Below are 20788 nucleotides of genomic sequence, written 5' to 3' on the forward strand. Positions count from 1 at the left end.
CTCACAACAACAACAGCAATAACAATCACCCCTCAACCATCTAGATTTTTAGTTATCTACCGCTGAAGCAGACACGTAAATACGCAAGCCAAGTTGACTGCTCATTTGCAGCCAAAGTTACGCATTTGATCTCCAATGCTCATCTAACTGTGACAGGCAGTCACCAGCAAGCCAACCTATTTCCAAACCTAACTCAAAGTAAATCTAAACCACATTACAGATTTAGCTTATGTGGGAATTTATAAATGCTAGGCTTGTGATAATTAGGTTCATACCTTCTACCTTACAAATTAGGGGGAATGTCAAAATACAAATCTATACAGTTCGACCTAACGACGAATTACTTCCGAGGCTTCCTTCTCTACTTAACAGAAAAGTCCGTAGTTGATCCGATTGATGCGTTAGAAGGGTTTCTCTAAATCTACTTCCGATTCTTGTTTACGGATGCGCACTGTTTAAGATGTCTTCCAATACAGTTGAGAAAAAGCTTGTGAAATCAAAAAGTGGCCTCCGGATGGTTGCAAAAAATGACTTCGAGTCGAGCCCATTCTTCTTAGATGAACCACCATGGGTTCCAGATGAACAGGTGTAATATTTGTACATTTCCTATGATTTTTGCATCTTGGGTTAACAACATTTCTCTTTGGGACCCACGACTATAGTTCTCCGCCTTCTTTTTTGTCTTTCCGACTTTACTGTAGTCCTACAACGTAAGACATAGCACATGTTGTTTTTGTTTTAGTGTTATGCCCACAACATAAATAATCAGCCTCAAGGTCTTACATGTAGGACTAACTTTGCTGCTGTCGCCAAGAGTAATGTCAGAAAAACGAAGGTGGAGAACTACACTGCTGTCGGGCATTTCTGCGCACCTAAGGTTTTCGTTTCCAATACTGAAGCTAAACGCGTACCGAATTCGAGCGATTGACAAAAATAAAATACAGCAATGCTTACCATTTGAAAAGATGCTGTTGTCACCAGAATATTCTGTTCAAAATAAAATTAATTTTGGACACAGGGGATACCACCCCCCTGTTTTCCTGACTCTCGATATGTCGGCTTATTCTGCGCATAGCTTTGAAAATATGTAATGTCTATCCATCTTGCTATAGAAATTAAATATATTAGTTTGGACTGTTTCTGTCAGCAGTTCGGTCAAGTAATTAGGTCAGGTTTATGCTAGTTTTACAAAATTCAACGTAAAAATGCCAATAAATGGCAAGGGATATTAAGCAAACTAAACCGATCTTGTAAAAAAGTTAGTAAAGTTCAACATTTTATGAAAAATAAGCTATTACATGGAAGAGAAACAACAATGAATGGATGTAATGTGTTTACAACGTCTTGTTGATGGGACAAATTTACTACAGAATTTAGAAACAGACTATATGCCAGGGAATTTGTTGAGAATTTATATTCTAGCGGCAAGTAGACACGAAGGATAGCAGACGATTTTGTACGTGTGGGACAACTTCTTGCCAAATAGGAAACTTGGATTAAAATGCAGTTTTGTTTTAAGGTACACATTTCCATCTTTTATATAATGTATTTATTTGTATGATTCTAAAAGATGCATAGTAAGTCGGATTTTCTGGGTTACTGGTTCAAGAAGGTCATGGAGTGGGTCTTCATGTTGCCATTTAGAAATCACATTTTTATGTACATTTTGAATCTAAATGTGGGATATTTTTATACGCTTTATGACTATCACTTTTCTTAATTAATGTACGATTGTTCTTTCTGGATACAAAATGGATTTTTGACCCAAAATAGCACGTGATCAAATGTTTACAGAAATGACATATCGTTGCGTAGAATTACCTGACGTGCAGAATAGGCCGACATGGCGGTACATGTTCTAGGACCAACTCCAGATTTAATTTACAAAGCGAAACGCAAAAACGATGCTTTACAAAATGAATAAGTGACATGAAACCCTTGAAACGGAGGGGCAGTTTATCCAAGTATACTGAAGTGGGTTTTTTTGTGCTGTAGGATGGCATGTCATATTTTCACTGTACGAAACAAGTAACGAATCGCAAATAAAAGAAAATTTTCCAGCTAACGAAAGTTGCCTTTACCATTTATTTAGCATTTATCTTCATTCATGTAATCAGCAAATAAAGTTAATGATGCCAGTTTTGCAACAAACAACGTCTGACAAAACATACTGTGTTCACTGCCATATAAAACTATATTCTCTTGTTCTAGCAGCAAATAATGTAATCACTTAAAAGCAGCTCAGACAGGTTATGTAATGAACATTATGTCACTAATAACACACCAGATAATTATTGAAAGCAGAAAACTTAAAATTATCAACTTCAAAAGTAAATACTTATTTACATTCTTTATGAGTCTACAAAATTTATATCCATTTATTCTTGGAAGAGGTAATGTTGATACCTGGAAACACATTCTCCAATACTAAAATTTCATCAAATTATTGTAAGTCCACCATTTTCCATTTATTTACAAGAATCAGCTGTTTGCAGTTAAAGGACTCCTCTGTATTAGTGACTTTCTGCTTGTATACTCTTTGATAAAGGGTGATCCCCATAAGCTGTCACAATTAAGGGTGTGCATAGCTCTGCTTGGCTGAATCAATACAGCAGTGAAGGAACGAGATGAACTCATATTATGCAAATGGATTACCAAATGAAGCATCTGCTCATTATATGCAAAATGAAATGGCATTAAAGATTGTAATAGAATGCATAAGCCATACTTGTGATAATGTATTATTGTCAACAGATAAAGTTTGCTTAGTTTTGTGGTAAAACATAAGCTAATAATTAACAAGGAGTGACCAACTTTAAAACATGGATTGTCCATTATCATAAAATGTAAACAGACTTGGGTTGAATTACTTTCATCAGTCACAATTACAATTATGGTGTGCTTGCAGACGCCAATTGCAATTACAATTTCAGTTACTCAAAGTTATTACTGATCAATTACAATGACACCATATTGGTAATGTTCAAATTCAGTTACAATTACAAATACATGTACACTGTTACTGTAATTAATTACTCAATTTCACCAATTACATTGTAATTGAACCCAAGTCTGAATCCTACAGTAGACTAAATAAAATCATTTAATAAATTCAATTTATGATTGATCATGTCCTTTCCATTTCACTAATACATACTCTTTACTATTCATCTATTTTACTTTCAAAATATGTGTCACCTTTGTATATGTCATCTTGCATTATGCTGGAATAACTCTTGTTCATAAAACCTATCCTTAATACCAATGGAGCCAACGTTTATTGTTTAACACATTTCCCTGGACGTTTTTGTCGTTTTTGCATGAAATTCGAGTAGGAAACACATTTTGAAAGCTATTTCCAAAAACACCAACTTCCAGGTGATCTTCCAATAACATACTGCCTAGTTGTGTTAGAAACATCTTTTTTCATTGGCTATTTGGCTCGCGCATGAGCAGAAGGGTAAAAGTTGGAGTTCTTTTTCTTGTGTGTGTGTCTAAATGGACCCATTATTTTTGCATCGAGACCACTCTTTATTCCAAATGCCCATCTTATCCTACTTTTTGCAAAGGTTCATCTGTCTGTTTGCAGTTCATACCAGTTTGCCTTAGATCTGAAACCAAAAAGTCTAAAATCTGGACACAAAATTGGATTGTGACCATGGGCGAATTTTGGGTAGAAAAAAAATCGGTCCAAAAAATGAGTTTTTTCCCTCTGTATTTTGTAGCGAAATTCCAGATTATTTGGTATCATTGTAGAGCTACATCTGTCTACCTTTCTATAATACCACCCACTTTAGTGTGTTGTGCATGACCTTGATGCAACAGAACTCAGCAGTAGGCTACTACCTTCTGCCACGTTAACTCATTGCCAGGGGTCAATGTGTTAATGACCATTTTGTACTGGACATTATATATGGGTCTGTCAAGCATATGTATGCCAGAACCAGTACATCAGCTAAATAGATATCAAAATTTTGATTAGTAGATTGGCTTCTAAATTAGAAGGATTTCTTATTCATATAATGTTTTTGTTTTTTAAGGCAATTGAAAAGAAAAGTAACTTTTTTTTTTTAACAGTATGTGTTTTCTTTATATAATGGATTGCCAGTAGTTTTGAACATGAATTGGACTTTGATGGCAATGTTACTGGCTCAAATAATTATTAATATTAGTGTGGATATTGCCAATTAAATCAGAAGTAAGGAGTTACAGATCTTGCTGGTGACTGTAATTTACATGTAAATTTTAATTTCCATCACAAGTTTACTGCCTGATGTACACTGATGACATATTATGATTATTAGTTTCACACTTATCAGTACTGGTCCTGATTTCCCCTTTGTGATGGTATCTGTATATGTCGGACACCATTCTTCCTCCATCTACTATCTTTAAATCCACTTTTCATGAAACAATGTTAACTTTGGACCTTTGCCATTTACATACACTGATTATGCTCAGATTTCCAAGCTTTGCTGGATATGTAATATTTGTAAGCTGATAATTTCTTAGCATTGGGTGAAGGCACGAATTTCTGTATTATGACATGAATCGACTTAAAAAAAATATGAGTTTAACTTGAACATACATCTTAAAAACATCTTGAAAAAAATAATAATTCAAGAAAACATTACATCAAAGTAATTGAGCAAGTGTTTCTGCTTAAAATAAATCAATTTTGGTCTGTCCTTTTTATTTCACCTCTGGTGAAGATCGACCAATTTTTGTTCAGGTTCACAGAGTCATAAGCCATGATGGACCGCCTTTGATTCATTTAGTACTTACAATACCACGATAAATATTCTTTCCTTGGTCTCGAACTTCACAATTACAACAATAAAGTAATCATTTTACAGCTGATTGTTGTGTACACATGTCAGCCACTGTGTGACGATTCTTAATTGAGTTAGTAATCACTCATTGCACTGAATCTTTTTTTCTTCTTAAAATTCAAAAAAAGTAAAAAAAAGAAGAATTTTCAAAACTAGTAGATATCAGCTATAAAACAATACTTGCAGCAGATAGCCTTTGAAATGGCACATTTGTCCTACCATCAGTAGAATCTTGTGTAGATTAAAGGGTTCATATTAGACCACAGTTTAGTTTTGATCTGTGACCTGCCACTATATCTGGAGGAATCAAGTTGTCCGACCAATTTCAAACTCTTTATGAAAGTGGAACTGATATTAATGGATAGATGCAGATCTGCCAGTACATTATGCAATGACAGATCTGGGTCTGTGCTGTTTGCAGTCGTGTTCAGCTTTTTTATTGCTTATCACCAAACTGCATATATCAAATCTGTCATAGCATAATGTCTCAATAAGAATAGGAATATGTTTGCTAGGAATAATCATTAAGCAAGTATATATGGTATGTACAGATATCTCCTTCAAGTTTTTCATCTTAGACATTTTCCAGCTGATGTATATTGAATTTTTGAGAAACAGCTTTTAGTTCCTTAATTTATGTAGCTTTTGTAATATCCCCAGTATCTTACATCCTGTTTTATCTTCATGTAGTACTGTCACATTTTGTTGTGCCCAACATTAAAGTCTGTAATGATGCTTGCATAACTCAGCATTAGAAGTAGATGTGTACTCGCATAGACCCTGAGCTGCTGTTGCATAAACCCAACGAATTGCTTAGACCTTGATCTACCAGTGCATAATAGGGCAGATCTGGGTCTGTTCAATTTGTAGTTGGACTTGACCTATAAGGAAGTATACAAGGTTAGTGGAATAAACAGCAAACAAAAGTTTTGAGAAGGTGTTTTTGTGATATGGAGCATGCCAGATGGGAGGGAAGAGTTGGGTGGTGGAGGACACGTCTTACTTTCTTTCTAGCTGGATCACAGTGCATCACATGATGCATGTACTGTAAATCCCCATGTCTGGAGTTCTATATAGTTCTTCTAATACAAAATAGGAAAGGGTATTTTTTCACTTAACACTTTAAAAAAATAAAGTTGGAGAACAATTCTGACCTTGATTTGCAACTTTATGGGAATTAAGATGCCTTCAGCAGGTTAAGCCATTGTTGTAAGCAATGTGTTGGGTTGACAGCCATTAGAAGCAGCTGTAATTGATAGAAAATGTAAAAATACTTCAGCTATACCTGTCAAATGCAAAAGTTGCTTGATATATCCAGAGAAACATATTTATAAAGTATAATTTGGAAATGAAATTCACAAATGGAATTTATAAGGAAAAGGAAGCAGGACTGTTGAAATAGTGGCATTAAATGCCCAGTGGAGGGGTTCATTGCTACAGATAAATACATACAGATATAATGAATCATAGCAGTCCCTAATTTTGTCTTGCCTCATTTTGGAGAAATATGAGAGACATAATATGTTATCATCCTTTATCAATAAAGGTATCTAAATGGCATTTTTGTACAAGATATTATTAAAGCTTTTCTTTGAACCCATAAGTGGAAAAGGTGAGACAATGTGTTTTGAAGAACTCATGTTGGTGCTATATAACTGATGCATAATACAACAGTTTCTTGGAGTGGGGACTGTCTGCATATTTCTCTGCAGTGATGATTTGGGGGTAGGTGTTGTAGTGTAGAGGTTTTCAGAAAGTTTTGTTTGTAAAAACTGCTGAACTTTATATGTATAAAATAGATATGTTTTGAATTTCTTTTTCATTATTCCAGTCTTAAATTAATTTCTTGAGATTATATGATTATTCTTTTGTTTTTCTTTTTCAGTGTGAACAGTGTATGCAGTGTGGGCAGAAGTTTCTACTATTGAAAAGAAGGGTAAATCTAGTTTTGGTCACACTGTTTTGTGCCTAGAGCTGATTAATTCCTTTCTTGTTGTACCAGGCATGATGACTGCTCCGGGGGCCTATTGGTTAGAATGTCTGCCTCGGATGCATGAGGTCATGGGTTTGAACCCCAACTGAGTCATACCAAAGACTTATAAAAATGGTACTAACAGCTGCCTTGCTAGGCGCTCAGCATTAAAAGGTTAGTGTTAGGACTAGTCGGCCTGGTTTCAGGAGAATGTGACTGGGTGGGGCATCATGTTGCATGTCAGTTTTGATTCCTTTTAGTGTGCGGTGGAATCACTATAAAACTGCCACACTGCAAACATCAAAGCTACATTAAAAATCCTAATCACACACACACACACACACACACACACACACACACAAAGCATGACAAGCAGGTGTTATGTAAATACATAGATAACTTATTAGATTTTCGGGCTGATGCAGCAGTTTGTCACATTTTTAAACTTCTGGACTTTCTTCACTAAACACATGGGTATGATGAAGAAACATTAGATGCACAAATTAAATTTGACAGTTATATTTTTATATATACATACAGTAGAAGACCTGGTTTAATTTTCAGGCCATCTTAGGAACTTTTACATTTTTGACACAGTTTTTTAACTTTTTGTCGACTCTTTAAATGAAAACCTTTTCAGCATAATGATGTAAAAAGCACTTGAGGTACATAAATGATGTTTAGCTTGTGTGCTTGTATCCATATGTTGATTATCTCGTTAAGTTATATTGTCATTTTACGAGTTTTTCAAAATTTTCAAAGTTTTGGAGTTTTAAACTCTTTTAGTGTGCATTGAGAGCATGCATGCTATACTTTATCCCGGCCAATAAAGTGGCATTATGAGCTGTCCAAAACTATTGTCAAGGCTTAAATAAGAATGATAACTGTAACTATATTTTTCCGTTTTATCAAACGTAATGGGTATAAGTAGTCGCTTGTAATTTTGTTCATAATAGCAGATATGAAGGTGGCATGTGCTCATTTTCCCACCACATCCAGTAGTTTTGCAATGTGTCTCATACTATAGTCAACTAAATTATACATATGTTACAGTCTGGTATTAGTTTGTAATCAAAATTAACAGTTCATTTAAGAAATTTAAAGAGAAAGGATTTGGAGATTTTAGTAAATTTTAGGCATTTTTGTTTTTAAGAACCAAGATCCCATTAAAGGAGTAAATAAATGAGAAGAAAATGTTAACCAGTGTCCTAATGTGTAATTTAGGTCATGCCAACGCTAAGAAAACTAAAAGGTTTTTGTCAGAATTTGCATAAGTGGATAATGAGACATAGCCATCACTTTTCTGGCAATGGCAGCACTATTATCATCCACAGGTGTTTGTTAAAGTGTTTTAACTGTATTGGTCATTTGGTCATAGACTAGAAGGGGCTCTAAGTGGTCTAAAGCACTCACTGTTACGGATCACTGCCATCTCACCTCTGCCTGCGTGGGTTCAAGTCTAGGATTCGGCCAGTGTGGGTATATGAGAAAGCTTGCCAGTAGCTTTTCATGGGTCGGTGGTTCTTCCCGGGGTTTTGCCGGGTTCTTCCTCCACCACTAATACTGGCCGCCATACATAGCCTATCATGTGCTGAAAAATGGCGTTAAACCCCACAACAACAACAACATAGGCTAGAAGAGCTTATATGATGGTCTGTTGTCCATTTTTCATCTGTCTATTAGCACAAATTTGTTATTGTTACTTCTCCTAAACCACTTAGAGGATTATCTTAAAACTTTACACATGCATTCATCCCATGGTCATCTTTGTTCTAAATGAAATTGGTGAGGCTTCGACATCCAGTGTGGCTGCCACAGTAGGAATGTCTTAAAAATATTGTTGTCACTACTCTCTATGAATGGATGATGATTATGAGATGGAGATTTCAACTAAAGACTTCTGATGATGTCTTCTTTGCCCTAAATGAAAATGGGTCCAAGCTGACATCCAGTATTTGTACCACAGGAGCTAATTTGAAAATTGTATTGCTGAAGAATATCAGAGATCATTTCAACACTGAACATTTAAAAGGAAAAAATAGTCTTATCTTGAATTCCTGGAAATTCATTTTGCCAGGTGGAGCATTAGTCCCTTGGAGGGACTCGTGTAATCCAAAACCCCAAGATAATTTATTCTAGACTGCTTGCTTGCCCCACTTACCTTGATGTCAAAGTCACAATCACAGAAAATTTACTTTAAGGTTTGGTTAAAGTTTTTAATTTGCTTTTATTTCCTAAACCTGGTGATAGATCATCTTCACTAGCCAAGGTTCTGATATGTTATCCTATCTACACCTTGACAGATTAATCAGATACTTCTGTGCTTCAGGTCTGTGAATTTCATTTGATGCCTTGGCAAGCTGTCACATCCAATCAAAATCAAGTCATTTAAATTTGAACACTTCTGCATGATTGTGACAAGAACATTCTAAAAGAGTAGACTGATATTTATAAATAGCATACAAATACATTTGTCCATAGACCTTCATGTACTTTCCTTATTTTCTATTTTTAGCAGCTGTATATGACACATTTCTAAGAAAAGCAAGGAGTTTCTTCAATATATAAACTTTTCTGATAGCCTCATTTCATTTTGATAATGTATTTACTCTGTACTTTAAAAGTAATGGTGCCCGATGTTAAGCAAAGTAGGTTTTATTGAATCAATTTGATGTTAAGACAATTCATACTGTGCATACTTGCTCACTGGTTTGACTTTGGGTCAAGGTCACAGTCATAGAAGATTTGTTATGGGTTTTGATTAAAGGTTTTTAATTTGTTGATATTCCTAAACCCTTTGATGGATCTTTCTATCCTTTGGATGGATCGTTTTTTATCTTAGGCAATTCATTCACTCATATTGCCTTTATGACCATGATGTCAAGGTCAGAGCAGTTCTTGATTGTGCACTCAACAAGTAGGTCTAGGTCTTTTTGTTTAGACCTTTTCCTTATGACAGGAATATGTACTTTTAAATAGAGATTGGCTGTCAGAAATTTATGGACTCTAATATTTTCTTGCTTAAGTTTCATTATTTACTAGACATTTGATAACCAGTTTTTCTTCTTCTTCTAACAGCATCATTGCCGGAGATGTGGGCGGTGTTTTTGTAATGATTGTTGTGATGGCTTGTTGCCTCTGCCACGTATGTGCTTCGTTGACCCTGTAAGACAATGCAGTATGTGTGCAAATATCACCAGGAAGGAAAATGACTTTTTTGACACACATCTAAAAGTTCTCTTGGATGGTACGGTATACAGTGTACTGTTTTCACTAAATCTTGATTTCAGGATATCTTTCTTTCTTCCTGTGAATAAAAGCATTTGTGTTTTGAATGGCATGGGAACCTGCAATTTTGGAAATGATACTGAATATTTTCCAAAATTGTGTATTGAAAATACTAGGGATTGTTGTCTTGGCTCATACTGGGTTGGCATGAATAGCCATATGACGGGCTGAACTGCCTTTGAGGTCCAGACAGAATTTCTTTGTGGTGAAACCAGTCTTGAGGAACCACCACTTCTTCCAGCAAAGAGTGGCTTGCAAGAAAGTTGGACTCTGATTTGAGTTCATATAATTATGACATAGAAAAAACTCTTGGGTGTTTTTACATGGTGCATACAACCTCAACAGTTCCATACATTTTTGCAGTTGCCTTGAAATTTCTTGAATTTTGTTGAAGTTGATTCTTTTCTGGAAATGTCTCTAAGAATAATTTACAAATAAATAAAATGGAATAAATTTGGTGGATCAGATGACAAGGAAAATAGCATTGAATCTTTTCGTTGTAGTGAAATGCTAATTGTTTCGTTTTTCCCCATTCGTACCTTTCATGCATTGATAAAATAACTTGTGGAGAAAATTTAGATTTGATAAGAAAAATTGCACTTATAAGTCATTGAAAATGTTTTAACATGTATTAGGAAAACAATGCTGGGACTATGGAAATTATAACACCAATAAGTGAATATAACTGTGATAAAGAAAATCAAATTTTAAGATTTCAACTTACTTCAGGTGCTATTTTCTTCCAAATTAAGTCATTGATATAGTCATTTATCTATTCACTCTCGCTCGCCGTTACGGATCACTGCCATCTCACCTCTGTCTGCGTCGTTTCAAGTCTCAGATTCAGCCAATGTGGGTATGTGAGAAAGCTTGTCAGTAGCTTCTCGTGGGTCAGTGGTTCTTTCCGGTGGTTTTCCCGGGTTCTTCTGCCACCATTAATACTGGCCGCCATGTATAGCCTAGCCTGTGCTGAAAAATGGTGTTAAACCCTATAACAACAACAACAGCAACAACAAAAAAATCTATTCTCTCTCATTATTATGCCTTCTTTCTATCAGTCCATTGTTTAGTCAACTATATGTACATTGCATGCTGTTAAATCTGATAGGTAAGAGTAAATATTGAAACTTTTGAGATTGCTGTTTGATTAACAATAAGAAGAAATTTAGAACTTGAAGTACATTCAGTCACAGGCATGCATATCACAACACTTCAGACATGTTCTGTTTAACATGTTTTTTTTTTCCAATATGGTAAACAGCATATATTTCCTCTCTCATGATGTTTAGTTAAAGGTCAGAATGTTACCTACACATTAGTAAATGTTCAACAATATTATTGCATGGAATTGTATGAATACTAAATAAACAGTCCACATAATTTGATGTCCCATTTACACAATTATTAAAAAATCATAAAAATGGACCAACGAAAAATAAAACGTTTTGCACATTTACACAAACCACTGATTGAGCCTATTACAATTTCAGTAAAATCCTGAATCCTCGTAGCATTGTGGGAGAAATGCAGAGTAATACAATTCTTTAAGTAGTATAGGCACAGGCCAAGGATTTAGCATAATTTCAGTAAAAACATCTGCTGAATATTCACTAATCCTTTCCACACAACAATCCCAGATACATAACAAGGTTTACTAACCATACAGCTATTGAAATTATGAAAACTACTAGTCCCACAGGAAATTTACTAGTCTTTGGCTAGCAAACTATTATTAATTGTTTGATCCATGCTGGAGGAGAGGCAATGATAAATTTAATTATTTAAATTTCTCTTTTTCAACATATTTTCAACATATGTCCTAAAAAATTGTTATGTTATCATTTCTTTGCATGGACAACAAATCAGCTTTGGATTTATTGTCCGGCAACTTGGCAGACATTATAGATGTAAGGTGCTCATGTACAGATCCATCTGTGGCTACACTTTTAAGTTTTGTATGTGTACCATAATGGTGCTATGGTGTATAGTATAACACTTGTTAATCCATCTGTCCATTCATCTGTTACACCATGGTTAGATTTTACATTTATGTCACTTTCAGGCACTGGTGGGATAGCCATGTTCCATCAACACATTTCTATTGTTATGTATATCTTTATTGTGTGCCTAATTTTTGTCAGTGATTGTAAATTGTACTTTAAGATGATGATCAGTTCTAAACGACATGTTTGCTGAAATTTAAGTTCAAAGTCGGACCTTGTTTAGGAATTCGTGGGGGAAAAAATCATTAGAATGACTAATGCCTTGGTCAGGTGAGGATGTGTGTATAAATAGAGCTTGTTTAAACAAAATCTTCATTCCTGTTTCATTTCAATCTTTGGGAATCTATAAATCATTGTGATACATTAAGAATATTTGTACATAAGCACATTCAAGATTATGAGTACATCAGCACATTCAAGACTATTGGTACCGCAGCATATTCAAGATTATTGGAATTTTATTCAGAACGTTCTATACTTTTGGACATGTGATAGAATATTTAGGATTATTTGAAATTTAAATCACAGTAATGTATGTGTCTTTTGAATTTTCATTTTTTTATTCTTGGGAACTATTTTGTTTGTTGAATTTTACAAAATTTGTTGGCTTCTCTTCTTTGTGTTACTTGGTTGAAGACCATAGAGTCATAGCACTATTTTCCAGAATTATGTGCCTTTTTGTGTTAAATGTTTGTTTTATATATGTTTCTTTTTTGTGTGAGCAATTAGTCCCACAGCTTTTGATGCATTGCCCTGAAAACTGGAAGACATTGTGAGGTAAACATCAGCATCTTGTATGAAATACCTTTCTTTTTTTTATCCAATGCAAATGTTCTTCTGTTGTTTTTATTTCTTCTTCTGGGCTTAATGCCATTTTTTAGTACATGGCAGCCAGTATAAGGGGTGGAGGAAAAACCTGTAAAAACCCTGGGAAGAACCACTGACCCATGGTTAGTTACTGGTCATCTTTTCCACATTGGCTGAGCAGGGGTCTAATCCACATAGGTGAGATAGCAGTGATCAGTAAAGGCAAATGCTGGGCTCCTGGATATTCTTTCACTTATCCATATATACAGGGTATAATGCGAGTATCCACTTGTATTGATGTCATTAGAGGAAAACTAATTAATTGATCTCCTAGCAAAAGTATTAAAGTAAAAGTTACTTAAAAATCAAATATGTAGTAATTAAACTTTTGGTTTTTATCGAAACTTGTAATAACTTGGTTATTGATTACTGAAGTCATCTTATGTAAGAATGTCAAGAACTTCATGAATGAGATAAGCCCTAGTTTTAATTTTACTTAGTCTTTTACAATCTTGCATTGAAATGTCTGCCATATGTCCTCAAAGATATTCAAGTTCAGGGTATGTGATTGCAGGGTTGAGGATGCAGTGTTTTGTACATTTTCAACTGCTTTGGCCTCCTTGGGCATTGTCTGGGCAGTTATCCTTCTGGATGAATAATTTTCCATTTATAAATTATGTTGCAATAACTGGCCACAAAGATCTAGCTATACTTAATAAAGTCCGTTTTGTCATCAATTAGGGTCTGACTTCTAACATCATTGTATATTGTTGGTAATGTAACCAAAACATATTGTCAACAGTATTTTTTAATGGCAGTGTGCACTGTACAGACCAAAATACTATGCTTGCATTCTTTAGTGGGTTGTGTCTAACCATAACATGTTGATCGTTTCCAAAAACAACTTTAATTACAAATTGTGAAAAATGACTTTTTTCCACTCATTTTTGGCAGTTTATTTTATGCTTCTCCATACACCACGAAACACAATTCTGCTAAGAAAATCATAGTTTACTTACATTCATTGATTCTCCGGAATCATAAACTTTTTAAGTTTCTTTTGTCAGTGCTTCTAGAAACATTAATACTGACAGACCTATTAAAGTCTATACTCGGGACCTTGAAGGATTGTCTAGGAGTATCAAAGAGTGCAGTAAACAAGATTATCCCCCCTTTTGTCTGCAATTTTCACTCTACTTGAATCTCATTTTTTCTTGCCCTTATATTTTGAAATCTTTTCAAATATTTTGGATTGTTTAATTATTCTATTAACTTCAGATATTTTTTCTGCCATTAAAATCTTTGTTGGCTAACTGAAACTTTGTCTGCTTATGACCGTCTGTTAGTTCCTCACCATGGAGATCTAATAAATAATAGGTCTGAGGTGTGTTACAAATGTACAGTTTCAGATTACAGTCGATGTGTTTATTAGTTACATGGAGATAACATCAAGCTTAAAGAATAATTCCTATCCATATGGTGTGTGTTTGAAATGTTTCACGGAATAATGTAGACATTCCTTAATCCAGTGGCTTTTCATTTTTCTGTCAGAATTATTGTTCTTTTCTACATGTACCACTCATTGAAACAGAGGGAGGCATGGGTATCCTTGTTTTATAGACACATTTCTAGATTTGTATGTGTAATTACTTGCTTATCTCTGTATAATTCAGGAGGAGTTTTCATCGTTCAGGAATCAAAGGAGGCAAATGGACCAGTTTACTTATGCAAGCTTTCGCCAGATCAAAGGTAAGGCTTTTCTCTTTTACTTACAAATATTTGGAGTTATTTAATCAGAAACTGCCAGATGCTTTAACATCAGGAATTGCCAGATGCTTTAACATCAGCTACTAGTGTTTGTAGCTTGGCTTTTGTTTGTAGCTGCCTAAGACTGGGGAATATGCTCAGCTAAACAATCTGGAAGGAAGAAATCCTGTATTAACTGTAACGTGTTCATGCAAGGAAATGACGATATAAATTGGCAAGTAAACAGATGAAATTTATTTCCTCATGGTGAGGTAAACTTTTAAACAAATTTGGATGGCCAGGAATATTCACATTTGTCTTAACAATTAGTAGAAAAGACAATTTTTGCAGTACAGTTCAATTTTTTTCTCTCAAGTTTACAAAACTTTGTCCCAAGCTTGAAACAACAAAATTACGTTTGCAAAAGATAGTAATAAAAATGATGACTTAACAGATTGCTTAATTTTTCAAAAGCTCTAAACGCTTTACAAGATCAAGCTAATACATAAGAACAATTTGCATACAGACAACATAAAACACATGAAAATACCTCACAAACACCATAAAAGTAAATGAATTATTATACAAACAAATGAATTTAAAATACAGTTTCAATCTAAAAATAATGACAAATGAATGAATGTCAAATTTATTCTTGCTGGTGGAAAAAATGTTTTCTTGAGATCACTCTTGAATGTGAACACGGTCACTTTGTGTCAGGTCAAACAAAAAAAATGTTTCTCTGGTTGCATGGATTTTAAAATTAGGTTGGCATGTCGTTTATTTTCTCTTTTTTTTAAAAACGTTATATATTTTTGATGTGCTTTTTTTTTACCATGGAGAGGGAAATGATAGTTGGCAATGAGAAACAGGGATGGTGGGCTGACCAGAAACACATTTTTTTGACTGGCCTCAAAGATCAAGAGGCAGTTCATTCCAAGTAGCTGGGCCCTGGATATGCAAATGAAACATTGTCCATAAGTTTTACCTCAGGAGTACTAAGAATACAGGTATCAGATGATGAGCACAAGCTTCTAGCAGGAATGTGCACATGTGTCAGAGAGGTATTTTGGACCAGAGGCGGACAAGGAAATGTAACAATGAGAAGAGACTTTGTGTTTGTTTCTATTGCTAACAGGTAGCCAGTGGAGTTTATGAAGAAGCAGAGTTTTATGATCAGTTCTTGGTGCTCTAAGATTTATCCTAGCTGCAGTGTTCTGGACCTTTGAAGTTTCTGCAGAAGACACAATGGCTGATTAGAAAGAAAAGTGTTACAATAGTCAAGTCTAGAGAGTACTACTGAACACGTGTTTTATTTGGCATCAAATATGAGAAGATTGCAATAAGTGTTGATGTTTTCTACTCCAGCTGTGCTGCTCGACAAGTGTTCAGGACATGCTGGTTCAGTGAGAGAGAGCTATCAAAAGTAACACCCAGATTTTTCTAAGTGAGTATCTTAATTTAATGGGAGTGTCAGTGTTTGGTTCTGGTAAATGTTCAGCTTTAGAAATTCTTTGTGAGGCACCAAGCATGGTTTCAGTTTTATCATTATTCATTTGTAGCTTGTTACACCTCATCCATGACTTAACATCAGAAACACACTTCTCTGTGCTTTGGATGGAGGAAGTAACTTCATTTTGACAGGTAGATTTTTTTATGGTTGTGTTGGCAGCCTACAATTGGTGGGACACAGGACAGCAATTTATAACACTTGATAGGAGCTTTGTATATAGAATAAAGAGAATTGTTTCTGGAATAAGACCCTGTTGGACATCAAAATAAAGAGTATCTGGGCAGGAATGTTTACCATTTACAGATACAGTTTGTTGTCTTTCAGTTAGATATGACTTGAAGCATGATAAAGCAGTACTGTGGATGCCAAAATCATGCTGCAGATGGTGAAAGTAAGATATCATGGTCAACTGGGTCAAAGGCTGTGGATAAGTCCAGGAGCATGAGAACTGAAATCTGACCATCATCAAAAGCAGAGACCAGGTCACTAGCAACTTTTGGAAGGGCAGTTTCGTATAATCATTATGAAGTCTTGGATGGCCAATGTATCATAAAAATTAATCTACATCATACCTAGCTTTCTGGATACCAGTTATCATCGCTTTAAATTGAGACCCATGGCATTCAGCGTGTTATATTCTTGAGAAAACTGTGACCTCAGATGTCCTTATGTTAACCTTGAAAGGTCATATAATATTAACCGTGTGTCCACAATGTGACCTCATTTTCTTCACATTGCCGTCACATGATTACCTTGTGATTTGCTGAATGCACAGAACTATGACCTAGTATGCAGGAGTCCATATGGTGCTTCACTATTCAGAACATGGTGACTCAGTTGTAATTTTTTGTGCAGGTGAATTTGTTTCCTTAGTTCACTTATTGCCCTCAATATGATGTTAAATGATGAATTGTCCCACCCAAGGGTAAAGCCATTGGGTTACCTGAAATATGCCGTGCATGGGCAGTTAGTTAAGTGACATAAAAAATAAGGGCAATAATTGTATAGTGTAGCCATGGTGCTTGACTAGTGAAAATGTATTGGAGGGTTTATTCTGATTTTCCAAAAAGGGATCTAACAACACTATCATTACTTTGCAGAACACTGACATTTGAGGGACAGGTATCAACTATAGATTCAATACTGGTGCAGCACATGGAATCTCTACAGATTTTGGCTGGCCTGGATGCGCTAGGTAAGAAAATAACAAGGAAAAAGATGGTAGGATTTCTCCTTGGATATACTCACAGGACCTGTCTGACTTCATGTTTATTTCAGACTTGAGACCAAACTTGCATTGCTTGTAGTTATGAAACTACATAAACTTTGATATAAATATCACAAATGTTTTACAAACTACACTTTCCCAGTTAATCTGATATTTGATACTAGTTTTGGGATAATTTGACCATCTAATGATGTAATAATTAAATGCATAAATCACAGATAAAACAGCTAAAACACATACCTGTTTGATATTTGTTATTGTGAAAGTCATACAGGTCATGTACATGCATTTACTCGTATTAAATAAATTTTAATAGTTCTAAAATTTAATGCTAAAATAGTTTAACCTAAATCCATTCAGTCATGAATGTTGAATGGTTCCTGTACCTTAAATACCATTAGAAAAACATCTGGATAAAAATTATTGACTCCTTTGGACTTTTACAATGGTAGCCAGATACTTAACTGGGTCAAGAAAAGAAAATGTCAGGTCTTTCATAACAGATAACAAGTTACTACATATTTGTTTTCAATGTGCGCTGCTTTCATTGTAACATCACAGTATGCAACATTCAATGCAGTTTATACTGGATCACACTTTCAGGTTAACCTTGTCCAGAATTATCGACATGATTTAGCATTGATTTTGCCATAAGTATTTCTTTGAGCATGTAAATGATGACCTTCCGAAGGAATAATGGTGAATGAAAATCAAAATAGATTAAAAAATACTTTTTGTAGTAGTGTTTTTTGAAGAAATTCTTTGAAATTTATTAAGTATGGTGCCTTAACTCTTGGAAGTTTTTGCACATGATTACTCTGGGTTTCCTCACATTTTGGCAAAGGGGGGTAATTATGTGATGACAACTCTTTTTTAAAAATTAAAATGTGCTGCTGCTAGAAATGATACAAGTGACTGATGCACATCAAATTACTTAATGGATATACTCTTGATTGCATAACCATAATTAAAGGATTTTACAGTGAAAAAACAGTTGAGTTGGAAGAGGAGGATATTTTTTGTGTGATGCAGTGCGTTTTTTTAAAAGAAAATGATCATGATATAGTACGTATAATTTAGCTGGTATTTAAAACTTGCCACAATTTCTGCGAACCAAAATAAGCAGCATGAATTCAGAGCCAATAAGTTGGCGTAATATCCAAAGATGTTTAGACATTAGGTCACTTAAAACAGGAAGAAGTTTGATATTTAATTTAAAAAAGATTGATCATGCAAGAATAACTAGTAAATTCCTTTCAATGAAATTATAATTTTTGGAAGGAAGGATTTATTCTTATGCTGTGAATAATTTTCTTAAGTTCACAATTTTCCTACTTAATTGGAATGTGGGTGCTGGGACTTTTCTGGTAAGATTTTTTTTTTTACCCTGGCCTTGAAAAAGCAGACACTGTAAAGGTTGCCTTCATACCCCCATTCTCATTTATTTACACTGATATTACCTTTTACATTGATATGGACGCACTTGGGAACATTAACTGGTTCTATTTATTTAGAGTACAAAGCATTGTATAAAAACTGGTATCTGTTATCTGTGTGTATAACTATTTTAGCTAAATTGCTTGCTTGCCTTGCTACACATCTGATGCAGATACAGAGTATGATACGATAAAGTCATATGACTACCATATGGATGAGCAAACCTCATAGTTAAAAAAATCATTCTAGTTTGTCATTGAATGTGTAGACTGGTTCCATGTCTTTACTCTTGGTGCAGATTGGGAAGTGTTCTATCATCCCTTCATGGAGAGTTCCACTTTTAGCAAAGAACCATATTTGATTTATATTAGATGAAATTTACCCCATTGTGATTATAATCACATTCCAGTTTTATTTGATACTTGACTGAAGAAATCCCCTTTGTTTTTCTGCCATCATCTTATTGGATTTCTTTTTCTGTATTTCTTTCTTGGACTTGCATGACATTGCTAAAATAAATACAAATAGCATCTTTACTTGCCAGTTTGAATCAGATAACAATGGTAACATACCATTCTATTTCTTGTCCACTTGTTTCTTCTTCAAATAATCCATATACTACCTTGCAAATCCTCCTCTCCCAAGCTTGTATTTCGCAAAAGAATGGGCAGTAAGACCAGAGTGAACTCCCCTTAGATCAGTTGCTGCCAAATTCCATCCAGACTTCAGTTACTACTTCTGCTCGTGCTTGGAAGTATGCTGTTTTGGGACATAAAAACTGCAGAACTGCCATCCTTTATGATTTTTGCTGTAAAGTCTTACAGAAATTACTTTAAAATATGGACTTAACAAAATAAAGGCACAAGGCCAACATAGCAGCTTATCCATCTTTGATTTGAATCCAGGTATTATATTAGATTCAGTGGAATTGGTCAGGGAACCAGACTAACTTTACCAATACACCTCAGATGCTTTAAACTGCACATATTTTGTGATTCAGATCATCTGTATGATCAAGCTATTGCTTGTTGGTTTTTTTAAATGGCATCCAACATGTGAGCGGTCAGGGTGAAAGAGAAATAAACCTCTTAAAATGTTTAATTGTACAAAAGAATAAAATGGAAATATTCAGATTATTAGGGAAAAAAGCTGGAAAGGCAACAATTACATTTAGTGGACATCATCGCCAGGGCTTTTTACAAAAAAGGATTATGTCAAGTTGAGAGATATCAAGAAGCCATTGAGCACCATAGAGTTGGAGTTGCAGTTTGGAGGTAATTAAGGTTAAAGTAAATGTTACAAACTTTTGGTACATCAGTCTTGAATCACACTTCAGGATATTTAAATGCATGTTTTCCAGCTTGACAGTAGCGGTAGTTGACATTTTGCTACACTTTGCTGAAAACTAGCCCAGCTTACAGGAAAAAAATGACTGCCTTACTGAGAAGGTCTTGTTAGGGTTGTCAGGTCTGAAAGCTGATTTCTAGTTGTGCCTTTTCACTGTTTGAACCTGGTACAGCCTTGAGTTACACCTGGAGTTCTCGCGACTGAGAATGGTGATCTATTTTCCTAATATACCCAGTTTTGGCTTCGTGAAAGAGATAGCTCTTGACATCCAAAATTGTAGTTATAGCACCATATGTGACTTGGACTGCTTGTATTCCCAGAATCTGCATCAAAGAGTGTCCTGGAGATATTGTTGACCAACACTGGACAGCTCCATTACCAGACCTAGTTCTGTCATGACCCAGCACCATCTAAGACAGTGACAGAGTTTTGCCCAGCACCTCCAATACCATTATTGGGAATTTACAAAATTCCCACTTCTATGAATCTATTGGTCAAGAAAGTTGAATTGATATTCGAACAGCTCTTAATGTCTGTCTAATTCACTTATTTATTACGTTGTTTAAAGTGACAGCTTCAGGACTTGTGTGTCAACAAATCTTTCATTTCACAGTG

General features: G+C 34.9%; 1 protein-coding gene across 1 annotated transcript in view; it reads left to right on the forward strand.

The window, feature by feature from the left end:
- The first annotated feature begins 441 nt into the window (after window positions 1-441).
- The window catches only part of LOC149804855 (zinc finger FYVE domain-containing protein 21-like), a 47443-nt gene continuing 27096 nt past the window's right edge, over window positions 442-20788 (forward strand). Inside the window, exons 1-5 of the mRNA XM_089945318.1 lie at window positions 442-586; window positions 6718-6768; window positions 9883-10051; window positions 14576-14651; window positions 17262-17356. Coding sequence (XP_089801444.1) covers window positions 461-586; window positions 6718-6768; window positions 9883-10051; window positions 14576-14651; window positions 17262-17356 — 517 coding nt within the window. The 5' untranslated portion in view covers window positions 442-460. The remainder of the gene's footprint in view (window positions 587-6717; window positions 6769-9882; window positions 10052-14575; window positions 14652-17261; window positions 17357-20788) is intronic.

Source organism: Sinohyriopsis cumingii, chromosome 2, assembly GCF_028554795.1.
Source record: "Sinohyriopsis cumingii isolate HCF-2022 chromosome 2, ASM2855479v2, whole genome shotgun sequence".
NCBI lineage: Eukaryota > Metazoa > Mollusca > Bivalvia > Unionida > Unionidae > Sinohyriopsis > Sinohyriopsis cumingii.